At 43.4% G+C, this 12,996-nt stretch overlaps 1 protein-coding gene across 6 annotated transcripts in view; it reads right to left on the minus strand.

Annotated features, from left to right (window-relative positions):
• The window catches only part of cadm1a (cell adhesion molecule 1a), a 276,780-nt gene that overhangs the window by 40,452 nt on the left and 223,332 nt on the right, over positions 1 to 12,996 (minus strand). For all 6 annotated transcript variants that reach the window (XM_060057032.1, XM_060057035.1, XM_060057034.1 and 3 more), the window contains 3 exons: positions 6,635 to 6,787; positions 6,009 to 6,146; positions 62 to 220 (listed from right to left, as the gene is read on the minus strand). In XM_060057032.1, the coding sequence (XP_059913015.1) occupies positions 62 to 220; positions 6,009 to 6,146; positions 6,635 to 6,787 (450 nt within the window). The remainder of the gene's footprint in view (positions 1 to 61; positions 221 to 6,008; positions 6,147 to 6,634; positions 6,788 to 12,996) is intronic.

Consider the following 12,996-nt stretch of genomic DNA (forward strand, 5'->3'; position numbering starts at 1 on the left):
AAATGCTTCATCATTTTGGGAATATTGGATGAATATCTCACAAATAAGCACCAGTACTTACATTGCACCTCCAGGTATTTTTTTGCTTGGAAGTCCTTGACCGCGGGATGATCGACGATGCACGCCACAGGCACGCCGTCGTCCTCCTTGCTGACGGTGAACGCTAGCCGGCTGGTTACCGTGTACATCTTGTCATAGGCGAGCTCCACTTTGGGCTTGCCTAGGGAAGGGAACAAACACACAGGCTTATAAGAACCGGGTTCATGGGGGTTCACCAGGTTTAGGATATAAAACTAAAAAGTAACCACAGTTGAATGGGAGACATTTTTGTTGTAATTTCTGATGGGATTTGAGATTAGTGATTACTACTCATCTTGAGTAGTACTTCACCTAATACATAATATATGGATAAACAAGATTGCAAGTGCACGTGCACGCACCCTTCGTTTCCCGAACGATTTATTGTACCCCTAGTGCTGCTATGATAAGTCTAAGATAAATGTTTTGTAAGAGATTTATAAAATTTGTTCATTTCGGAAAATAACTTTTACTTTCTGGCCTCAAGGCTGACGAAAAAAAAAAGGAAAAGGTAAAACTTTCTGCATATGCAGACAAAGGCAGCTATTGTGTCTCCGTTAGTCCAGCGCCTCCCTTACAGCGACCTTGGGGATTATGTTGAAGCGAGGGTTGGCGGGTTGTCCTTGGAAGCGGTCAGAGAAGGTGAATCGGCGGAAAATCGCCTGCTGTCAGGGCCTGTTGTGCAATTGTGAATACATTATTAGAGAATTCGTTATTCGGAACCAAGGTACTAAATCTGTTTTCTTACTGCCTACCCACCATCATCACACATGCATGAATGCCCACACACCTCCCTTATTCCACTTAGTAGCCGGGCTCTGCCATCAAATTGACAATATGCTAAAAAATACAACTACGAGCGGTTGCATAAAATTGAATGTTTTGTGATAAGAGACAGTGCAGCGCTGGGAATGGCTTGTTGTTTTAACCTCACTCAACCCACTCCTAAACATTATCTTGCATTAAGTGTATCAAGACACATGAATAAAAGTACATTTATTTAAGAGTGTGAATCAAGGGAATAAAGAGAGCAATCAGAGATGCCACAGGGAACGAAAGACTACACATGAGTAAGTCTGAATGTGAAGCGTTGAAATGTAACTATAAATTCCTCCTCTTGCTCCATCTCTCTTTTTGCCGACACGTACGAGGTGGCAGAGATTGGAATGAGATACAACCCTCTTTTAATGTTCAGCCTTTTTTTAACACCGATTAAAAGCAATAGAACTGCAATAAAGTGTATTTATCGGCATTAGTATTAGATCTCACCTTACCCAAGCTTTACTTAACATGACAGTTTGCATTTGCTGAGTTTGTGGAATAAATTAGCTGGTGGATAAATAATAAGCACATCAGAGGAAGTGTTACTTTAATTAAACTAATTAACTGCCTTATGGCAGTTTGTTTTCTGGCATTCACACTGCAGTGGACACTTGTTATCGAAACCGCATTCCGTATGAAAAAACGAACCGGCTCTGTGTAAACAGCATAATGTAGGAGTTGGTGTGAAAGAGTTGCTAAGTTTGTTATCGAGATTCCCTTGGAGCTCAGGGGTCTTTCTGCTCTCTCACGATCAGGGAGAAATAATAATAATAATAATAATAATAATACATTTCATTTAGAGGCGCCTTTCAAGACACCCAAGGTCACCTTGGGTGAAATCAACCCTGCTTAAAAGTGGTATGTGGATGATACTACCGCCCTAAATGTCTCTCCTGGCTTCGGTAAAACACCCGCAACAATAGCAGCATTATCAACACATTGGTTCCAAAAGACTGAAGTGCTATCGTTCATTTTTTCAAACGTGCGAGGGTGCGAACACACTAAATGCTCTTCGGCAGAATCAGCACAAAAAAAGTAATTTTGACCAATCATATTAGTCATGCTGTTTGAGTGAAGCAAGGAAACTCTGTAAGCATGGGTTAATCGCACAGAATGGTATTGTTCTTTGATGCATGGGGGAAGCCTATTTTCAATAAAACATAAGCCCCTTTTAAACAGCCGGTTCAAGGTTGTGGCGCAATTCTGCCTTGCCTCCTGTAAGGACGTACAAATACGGAATGGGGTGGGGGCAAATTATTGTTCCGCCTTCAAGACCGTAGTGGAGGAAATAACAGATTCATTTATGCGGTCCTCCAATGTATTTCTGATTGCACAAACACATCGCTCGCATAAATCGGGCCATTGCAACATCATCAATCAACATGTTGTTTATGACGCAAAGCAACTTCGCTTGCATTTGTGGTCTAAATGTGAACAGCTAATAAAAGCAATCCAACACTCACTTCTTGTTTAGAAATTACATTGATGTAAAATGCCACACAAGAAACTGCCGCTGTTGTGTCACACGGCAGTTTATGAAAAGCACGCTATATGGCATGCTATATGAAAGCACCAAAGCGGGGGTAAATTATGTCGTCGTTCTTTGGTTCTGTGTGGAAAAAAAAAGGCCAGCATAATGCCGGATCCTCTTTACGGCAATATTGCGGGATCTCTGTGTCAAGGAACTAAGAGATTTAAAATATACATATTCTATCTCTGGTATCTTAAATGTATTACATGGAGCAGTTTACTTATTTGAAAAATTTTATGTACTCGCATATTTATTGTAATCTCTGGATAGTATTTTAATGGTTGAATGCACTTATTGTAAGTTGCTTCGGACAAAAAGCCTCAGCTAAATAAATATAATGTGATATGGGCTACATAAACTACACAGCACTCTTCGTACATTAGTGTAAGATATATGAATGTCAAAAATACCTATTTGGAGCATGTTTGGTGGTGGTGATATCCCCCCCCCCCCCCTTTGCATCCCACTTATCCGTATCTATAACTATGTCTAAAACAAAGTGGCGACTCTTAAAGAAAATAGCCCAAACATCGCCTCTCCGTTGTTTTGTGACCTTTCCTTCGAGCTGAAGTCTATTGGAGCGATGGAGTTATCAGTGCTGCAAGTTATTGAGTCACAAGAACATTGGGGATGGGAGGAGGAGGGCAGCGACAGAGGTGAGCCACAGAGACGGGAGAGAGGGAGGGATGGTGGGAGAGAAGGTGAAGGAGAGAAAGAGCCAGAGATAACGCTCTGATAACCATGCTAGCGCGCTTGGTAGGGGAGCCATGTCTGGATTTATATTATCAAGCATGACAATTGCAACCTTTAAATGATATTTCGTAGAGCCTGATTATCCCTTAAGGTAATTACGTTCAATTTTGAAGGAACATTTAATTAGAAATGTGTCTGCCAGCCTTCCCGGTCTCTGCTTTTCTCTTCTTTATCTGCTCTCTTTTCTTTTCCATTCACCTGCATCTTTAATTCACCTGGATACACGGTGGGTTCAGTATTCATTACATTACTAAGGTCAATGATAAAGGAACTGGCAGGTCCACTTGGAATATTTATGTACTGTGACGGACAGAAAGAAAAGCACCCAGACACTGATAATAAATGGTTTCTGAATTTTAATCAAAGGCACATGATAGCTTTGATATGGTCTCGATCCGGCAATTCTGTGGCCCTCTACTACAGTGTAATCTTAAATTACACTTGAGGGAGAAGTAGCATTGCAGTATTTATTATTAAACTATTGTTTCCCCAAGCGTAGGCACGCTGAGCTTCAAAACGGCAGCACCCCTGCAACAAATCATAACATGATGTGGGTCTATGGGAAACCAGGGCTTCCTGTGGAAACCTCAATGAACACAGGGAAAATCTATTCATCCATCTATCTATCTGTTCACCCAGGCGTCAGATCAAGAACCCGGTGTGTGTCACCTGAGGCGCATTGCCTGAGGGTCTCACGTGCATGAGATTTTAATCATTGTATATTATCATACTGAGCAGTGAGCACGTCAGGCCTTTGTTTCAGGGTGTTACAAGTTTCTCCTCCATTTAAACGTGGCAAATAAACTAAGGATCTCATTGTTCGTTTTAGAAAGTCAACTCCTAGCTTCAATCTAGTTTATTAGATTATACTATAGTGATTAAATGTTGTGCCGTCTTGGGCCGTCATGCTGTTGGACAGCTTCAAATCTCTGGGTGTTATCCCAGGTAGTTGCAGCGACCGTGTCCTCAGTGTCCTCTCTTTCCGAGAAGATTTCCTTTCTTTAACGTTTGTATTGCAATGACGACTCTTTTACAGAAGTTATATTGAATCCATTTTAACTTTCTGCATTGTAGCCTGAAATGGAAATCTTAACCTGTCCAATGAGAACAGACTTGGAAGCCTCATTAAAGTGGCAAGCGAGGTGTCTGGGTTGACTCGGGCCCAGCTCATGGACGTTTATAACAAGCAGGTCCTTAGGATGGCTAATGTCATTTTTCCATTGTTATGATCACCCCCCGCAGAAGGGGCCTGAGCTTTCCGCCTTCTGGCCACCGCTTCAGGGCGTCGGCGAGGAGGACTTAGACATAAGAGCTGCCCGTTTTCTGTGGCTATCGACAGAAAATAGCCCGGACACATTTATAGCTTTTTCCTACTTTGTTTCTTTTTGTTGAATCTGCTTTTGACGGTGTTGACAATGTTTTTCAGTTTATCTATACCTCTGAGGTAAGCTTGTGTTTTTATATTGTCTTATTGTTGTCTGGTGTCCAATGGATGTTGCCAGAGTTAATTTTTTTGATGTGGTCATTTGTATTGCTTCTAATAACTGGACAATCAAAATTGGTGCTTAGTAATGATGTTCTGCTTGATTTTATCCAGAATTCCCCCATTGACAACGTAATTATATGTACATTGTTAAGCACATCACATAGATGGATTGTTGTTGCGGGGGCACCAACACACATTCATCTGAAGCAATGCCGGCATGAACGCAGGAGGAAAAGGCGGGTGGACTCTGGCCGCAGCTTTAAGGGTCACCCTGTGTTCCAGGAGGTTAACAGCTTCATGTTGAACCAATCCCTTTGACCTCCGCCCAGAACACCGCCTTTCAGCTTCACAGCGGACCACTCTATGGGTCTTGCTGTTTGTTGTTGTTGTGGTGGTGGTGCGCGCATTGTTGACGCGTGCTGGCTTAGGGCCAGGTGGCAAATGGGAACCTTGATGTGTTCAGGTCTAAACAAAGCGTGGCGCGGGGGCGGCCCATGAGACGGCGCTGCGTGTCTTTCTGTGGGGGTGGTGTCGCCGCGGTTCACCATGGGGCTCGACGCAGCCATTTCAAAGCCCACATTCCCTTTGAAGTTTGCATGAAAACATGTCATGAGGCAAATAGGCCCCGGCCACCACTGTGCATTCACACCGGATTAATGGAGGCAATTGAACGATTACAGTGTTAAAATGCAATAGAAAGAAAGAGCAGATGAGGGGAAAGAACAAAACAACGACTGATGTGAGGAAGGAAGTTGAAACCGAGTGAAAAGTTTACCGACACACAAAGGGAACAGGAGTCCAACGGACGTTGTTAAACAGTACAGCAGCCGAGTAGAATATGGGTTGCTCTTATAACTAATCCTTATACATTTTCAGTTTAGTTTTTACTCAAGAGCACACAAAGTTACTCACTGAGGTTATTTAACTGTGCATTAGATTCGAAAATCTTGGCCTTTGCATCTTGACAGCAATTAAAAGGGTGATATCAAAACCATTGCATATCTGATTTGAATAAATATATATTCCCCTATAGAAGAGTAGAAGCCCTTTCCATGACCAATATCTTAGTTTGGTTTTCATTTTCCTTTTTAAATGTATCCAGACTGAACTTCTAAAGATTTCCCTGTAAGTTAAACACATTATATTGCATGCTTAACCTCTTATTGCTATCACCTGCTGCTGAAGCGACACACCTGTCTTACACTTATTAAAACTGAATTGAAGGGGACAGCGGAGTCGGCAGCCCTGCCCCCGAAATGAACACAACCTGAAGGCATATTTCAGAGGCCGGCTCAGGGGGGTTGGTTCTCCTTTAAGACACAGACGGCCCCCACCCACCTGGCAGCTCTTTGTCGCCCTTCATCCACTTGATGGTGGCGGCGGGCTTGCTTCCCATGGCTGTGCACGTCATCTCCGTCTCGTTGCCCTCGCGCAGGACCTCATCCCGGGCCTCGATGATGGGGTTACCCGGAGGAACTATGGGTAGGGGGTGCACACACAGACACACACACACAGGGGATGGTACGTTGCAGTGGTTAGTGGTTGTTTGACTCAAAGCCAGACTATACTTATCAACAGCTTTCTAAACTACGCCCCTTAAAGCGCTTGACAATGAGTTCCTCACAGTGAGACACCATCAGTGTCCACACTATGTTGGGGGCAGTTATTGTGCTTGCTCAGTGACACTGCGACACACTGGGACACATGCTAGGAGGAGCGAGGGAATCGAACCAGCAACCTTCCAGTCTGAAGACGACCTGCTCTGCCTCCTGAGCAGAATATATATCATCTACCGTCTGCTCAATATGTTACTAGCGGAAAATAGCCATTTCAGATTCAGTTTAAAAGGCAAAAACAAAGTCAATGTGAATAAGTGTTGATCCAAGTGTGCAGTGGGTATGTGGCCACTGTGGTCAGTGTGAGTGTGTGTGTGTGTGTGTGTGTGTGTGTGTGTCTGGGCGTACCCAGCACAGTGATGTCGGCGTAGGCTTCCTGCGGGGGGTCTGTGTACAGCTGGCACACGTAGCGGCCCTCGTCAGACAGAGACACGTTGGACAGCGACACCCGCAACTCATTCTCCGAGAAGTTCACCAGCTGGAAGCGCGCATCTTTCAGGGCTGAGGAGAGAAAAGGAGAGAAAAGAGAGGGAGGAGAGGGGGGGGGGGGGGGGGGGGGGGGAGAAGAAGGGGGGGCCAGGTGAAGATGAAGCTGTTGTTTTTAGGGAGGGAACAGCATCATCACTCTAACAAGGCTCTTGGGAGACTCCCATGCTGCACTAAACGTAGGGATAAAATGCTCGGAATGGATCTGCTTCTGCAGCGGTGTGTGAACATGTGCCGGATTTAGCACATGAATGTGATGAATGAAGCTTAGGACATAGTTCTCAGTAGCACAGAGTGACAGGCAGTAGTGTATTGCAAATGTACAAGAATAAAATAAATACAAAAGCTTCAAGAAGTCCCGATCTCTAAAACATTGAAAGCAAATACATGATTTGTGAATTTATTTTTACGTGGGTACATGGAAGTTTATCGCTCCCGCAGCTGTATTTTCACAAGTTGCACGTTGCTATAGGGACGGTTTTAATGAAAAGATTTCCATATGCTCAAACACGCAGTCTCTGTTAAGTGTCGGTACAGCCCACTGTAATTGAACAGTGGAGAGGATTATGCTGTGTCTTCGACTGTCATTAGCCAGTCCTGGGGAAAACAAAAATGATGGATGGATCCATAAACCCTGGGGTTGGCCACCCACCTAGATGGTCCAATTTCATCTCTCCTAACTTTGTTGTTTCCCCCCACCCAGCGTAAGTGGCCACTCTCAAGTGTGATACAGTTTGACAAATGCTTCAGACGGTCTACCACACACCAACCCAACCTGATGTGCTGATATGCCTCAGCGTGATTGACAGCTGAGCCCACCGTGGCACCCAGCCATCTATTTTTCAATCTCCAATCACTTCGTCTAAAAGTACAGCATGTCGGGGAATCTGACGCAACATGCTTAAACAACACCATAAAAGCCCTTGGGAAATTTGGGGTGGGACGTTTTTTTAAGGTATGCGCCGAGATTGTATCAATCGAGAACAGCCAGTTAATGGTGTCACATGGGTATCATGTTACTTTTTTAATCCTGGAAAGGAACTATAGGAACAAGTAACAACAAGTAGGTGATGAAGAGTGGAATAAAAGGTGCTGGCAGGCGTTGACAAACCATCACCACTCATCATGGCAACTATTCTTCCTTTCTTCCCATTTCTCATCAGGAATGAAGAATCCAAGCAGGAGTCCGAGCAGCGAGCGGGAATGGGGGGGACGGGGGGACGAGGGGGAGGGAAGGCAGTGCACCAAAGGGAGTCAAACGGGATTCCAACATAGCAATCATTTGTCTCCCTCCCCTACACAACTAGAAAGAGACCCTTCAACTGTGACTGCTGGCTTTGTTGTTATTGTTGTCATGAATGAGACTTCCGTGTACTCATGGGCCGGGACAGGTGTGCGCACGCTTCGCAAGGTATCTCTCTGATGTGTCTGTGCCCGCACACACGCACGCACGCAAACCACAAGGAAAAGCAACAAGAGACAGCTGTCAATTGTTGTTAGGTGAGTGCTGCATGCAGCGCTTAACTATTGTTCTTCATAAGTGTCATTCTTTCTTTCTTTCCTCTTTATTATTCTCTAAAACTTTGGGTCCTATCTGCTTCCTCAAATTTTCACCTAGAAACACCATTCATATTTTAAAATGTTCAGAATAGCTTGGAATCACGCGATTCTTTTCAGATTTTTTAAATATTTTATACTTTTTAAGATATTCTACTTTAAAAATACTATCTTTTTTTAACATGGGAGTCAATGGGAGGACGGCAGAGCGGTCCTCTGGTACTTCAACTGTTTAAGACGTAACTAAATACATTTTCTTCGTTAACAAATCTACACACTCGTATCTTCAATAATATCCTAACGGAATTTCGATATCATTTAAACTTTCTTCAGAATCAGTTTTAGTTTCATACCGGCTTCGTTTTCAGCTGTTTTCATTGAAGACGTATGCCCATACTGACACTCCTACTCTTTAAGGCATAGTAACTCAATCATTTTTCAAACGTTTACCTTCGTTCAAACCATTTAACAAATCTAGACACTTGTATCTTCAATAATATCCAAACAGAATTTCGATATCATTAAAACTTTATTCAGAATCACAATTTGAGTTTCATACCGGCTTCGTTTTCAGTTAGTCTCATTGATTTACGTTACTGATATACTTGCTTGTTACATATTACAAGAGAGACTATCAAAGATGGCCCTGTGATATTTAATCTGGTCCATTACTGGTTAATGACAAACTAATTATCAGGTTAGCAGTAATTTGCCTGCACAGAAAACTGCATATTTTTGGCGAATGACAAGAGATGTGAAATTAGCATCAGTTCTACTAAAGGGAGGCTTTTTGAGCCTGAAAAAATGTAGAGAAAGCTTTGTAAAAAGGGTTAGGGGCAATTCAACTGTAAGCAAAGCAAAGAAACAAACAGGAGAAAGGTTTTCAGTTCAAAATTCTTGACCCTGTTCTTTGTTGGCTTTGCTCTTTAGAGACTTGATTTCTTTGATACGTTCGTCAGCTCTACAGCTCTACTTGTGCCAATTCTAGTGATAATAGCCAGTATTAAGGTATTAATACTGGCTAAGTCCTAAAGTATAGGGGCAGTCTCTGGTCCCACACGCCTGCTTGAAAGGCAGTGCTTAGGGTTGAACATACTTTTCTGCTATGATATCGTAGCACTTGGAGGTGAACCTCTACATGCAGGACAGGACTTTATGGGGGCTGACACTGCCTGGAGGATGATCATCAGACATCTACCAATCTCAGATATCTCAGATCTCCCAGATTTCCGATCCGAGGGGTTTAGCAAGGAGGTTAAACCAATTTCTCCGGGTTCCATCACCGCGGCGATAAAACAAATGGCTCCGGGCTCCGCCATCGCTATTAACGAGGGCTGGGAGCCAAACAGGGTCATAGCTTGGGTAAAACACAAGTATTATTCTTAGTGTTACGGAGAGACTATATTAAGTTTGGCCTCTACAGAGAAAGGTTAATAAATCACCCTGCATCTATGCCAATGCTGTAACCCCTAAAGTGGTCATGAATACGATATGATATACATATATATATATAACCTGATGAGAATATGAAGGGGACAATGGCACATTTCACATTACCCATATCTTTTACCTCCTGGCCACAACAGGATTAGGCTATTACAGAAACTTCTTAAATACAAATAAATAAAAATGCAACAATGCTGCATGTAGCTGCCGTATTTTGTCTTTCATCCCTGCAAGATCATGCTTGGCAATCATCAAATATAAGAAGCATAGGAAAAGCATATAAATAAGACAAAAAGCAGCAAAGAAAACACATAAGAAACCCGTTTCTCACCAAAGAACTCATAATCACAATGCACATTTCTTAAAAGTATTACGGATGTATGTTGTAAAGCACAGGACCAAAATAAAATAAAACTAGAATCAATGATTGAAATATGTATTTAATTCACGACAAAAGCAGGGGAATCTTTTTTGTGTTATTTTCTGCTCGGCAGCCATCCTCAATGATTGATGTTGCTAATTTTATTGAAGAAAGTATCAAAATAAATAAAAAAAGGTTGAACTCAGCAGCCTTGAAAAGGCAAAGCAAACAGAATGGTTATACAGCATTTCTCGTAACGACTATGCAGTCACATACTAAAAGTGCACTGTTATGTGACAAATTTAAGGTATACACTGTTTTACTGCCAAATATGTATGCCCTATAGTATGACTCACTAGCTCCTATTCCTAGCATTCTACCAACTTTTTTGAATCCATCTAATCCATCCTACTGCCCCCCCCCCACCCTTCCCCTTCCATCTTCCACATCCAGCTCTTCCCTTAATCTTTCTCCACCCAGAAGAATTCCCTCTTGACTTGTTTGAGGAACAATCAGAGAGCGAGAGAGAGAGAGAGAGAGAGAGAGAGAGAGAGAGAGAGAGAGAGAGAGAGAGAGAGAGAGAGAGAGAGAGAGAGAGAGAGAGAGAGAGAGAGAGAGAGAGAGAGAGACGTGGGGGCCACTGTCTAAGTGGTCGCAATCAATTGTAATTAGCGGCTGGCGATGCTTTCTGAGAGGAACCCATCAACGTTTTATTATTGGGTGTCAGTGTGGGTGAATCGGGTATGGGGGGGGGGGGGGTAATTATGTTCTTACAGCTCAGCTCCACCTTCCTCCCTGATCTGGAGGAAGTTGGAAAGGAGCTCCTATGGGCTCGCTGTGAAGACACAAGATCTAGAGTGCACTTACCCCCCTGATAAAGAATAACTACGCAGCTTGTGCTTGTGGTGATTGCTTTTGTGGTCCCATCTCCTTGCCCCTGCCTCTCAGAGTAGAGCAACGAAACTCTGAATGCGGCTCCCTATATATCGCTCTCTGAGGTGATTTGGCGCAGAAAGGGAACAGGTGTCGGCTTTTTAATACCTTATCCCGAGAATGTGCGAAAATATACCTTGCAGAGATAAAAGCAAATCAAATTGGATACAAAGATGGCCTTTAAAAAGGGGGGTGGAAGGCACCGGCTGGGGTATTAGTTATGTGTTGAGCAATAGAAGTGGTTTTCTACAGAAAATCTGCCATCTATCTCTTAAATTAAACTTAACATTTAATTTTATGCAGACAAATAAAGATAAAATAAAACCTTGAAGCACCAAAATACTTAACACCTAGGAAGACATAGGAAGATACTGTAAACCTTTTACATGTGCATAAATTGTGAGGATACAAAAAACACACCCACCTATAACATAAGCTGTGCTGTTGACAGACCAATGCCAGTAGGTTAGCTTTTTATTTTAATTGCGTAAAAAGCATTTCAAGTATAAAATAGTTGATTATAAAAGGTCACATGCATGTCATGTCAGGGACAAAACCCTATATAACTTTTCTTTGAGCCCAAAGTCTGCCATATTGAATTGGGCAAAGATACTGTCCATCAAAATTAAAAATATACCCGGAACAAAAGAGGCAAACATTCCCTTTCATTCACGGGAGGGGCTATATTTTGTCAGATTGCTGAAAATTGGGAAAAGTCGTAATTTGCCAGGCTTGAATGACAGAAGGAGCAGTCTATTGTCGAACAGCCAACCCACTTTCTTTTCCCCCAAAGGAGTAAAACAAAAAGAAAATTCCTCTTTTCAAGGACCTTCAGCAGATTGCACTGCTGTAGAAGACAGTCCTTAACATGGAGCCCTTTCAAACACGGTCTCCAAGCATCAATCCCTAGTCTATCATCTTCGAGAATGACTCACGCATCGGGGTTCATGTCACCTTGAGACTTTTTCAAGAGCATTCAAGTATACCAGCCTTGACAACGCGCTCCTGGTGCACATGCGTGTCTGAAGTAAAAAAGAAACGAGAACCGGAGTGTGAGACGGAGGAGCTGTCTCTCCAAGCCCCATCTCACCGCTGATGGATCTCTAGCAGTCAATTTAAACTCCCTGGCTTCTGCAGGTGGTTATATCATCCCCTAGACCTAGGCCTCCCCAAGGCTCTGGCTTCCGACAAGTTATGTTGGATATGGAGACACGTGCTCCACATGACTCCTGGTCCAAACCAAGAGGACCAATACATCATGACAAAGTCAAGGGCCGAAGGGCCTGCACACACCTGAGGGGCTCAGTGTACACATGGAGGGCACGCTTTAAGAGCATCGGCTTTCATTCCCCTCCCATGTTAATCAATGAGCACTTCTATACACATTTTTCTTCAGCTGATCAATTCAAAAGTCCTATAGAACAAAGGGCCCGTTGACGAGGAGGACCTCGTAACGATAACCACAGAGGAATGGAAAAAGGCAGCCGCTGGATATATCTTGGCGTCAAAGCACTCCCCCAATTTTCCCTCTTTGACCCTCTCTTTCCATCTTCTGTGTGAAAACACACACACACACACACACACACGCACTCACACACACCAACAGACACACACACACACACACACACACACACACACACACACACACACACACACACACACACACACACACACACACACACACAGTCTCCCCCCCCACACACACATACATCAACCCACACACACCCACACACACACCCATCAGTGCATGAGGGATGGCAACTGCTACATTATTCTGAAGGCAGTGATGTTAAAGTGGTACTGGAGGGGAGCCTGGCAAGGTGCTAGGCTGTGATGAAATTAAATGTGGCAGAAAATGCCTGGGAGAGATGGCTGGAGATGGAGGCATCCTGTTGAAGAGCCCTCCTGCTCCTGACGGACAGCCAGC

This window comes from Gadus macrocephalus, chromosome 7 (assembly GCF_031168955.1).
Source record: "Gadus macrocephalus chromosome 7, ASM3116895v1".
NCBI classification, from domain to species: Eukaryota; Metazoa; Chordata; class Actinopteri; order Gadiformes; family Gadidae; genus Gadus; species Gadus macrocephalus.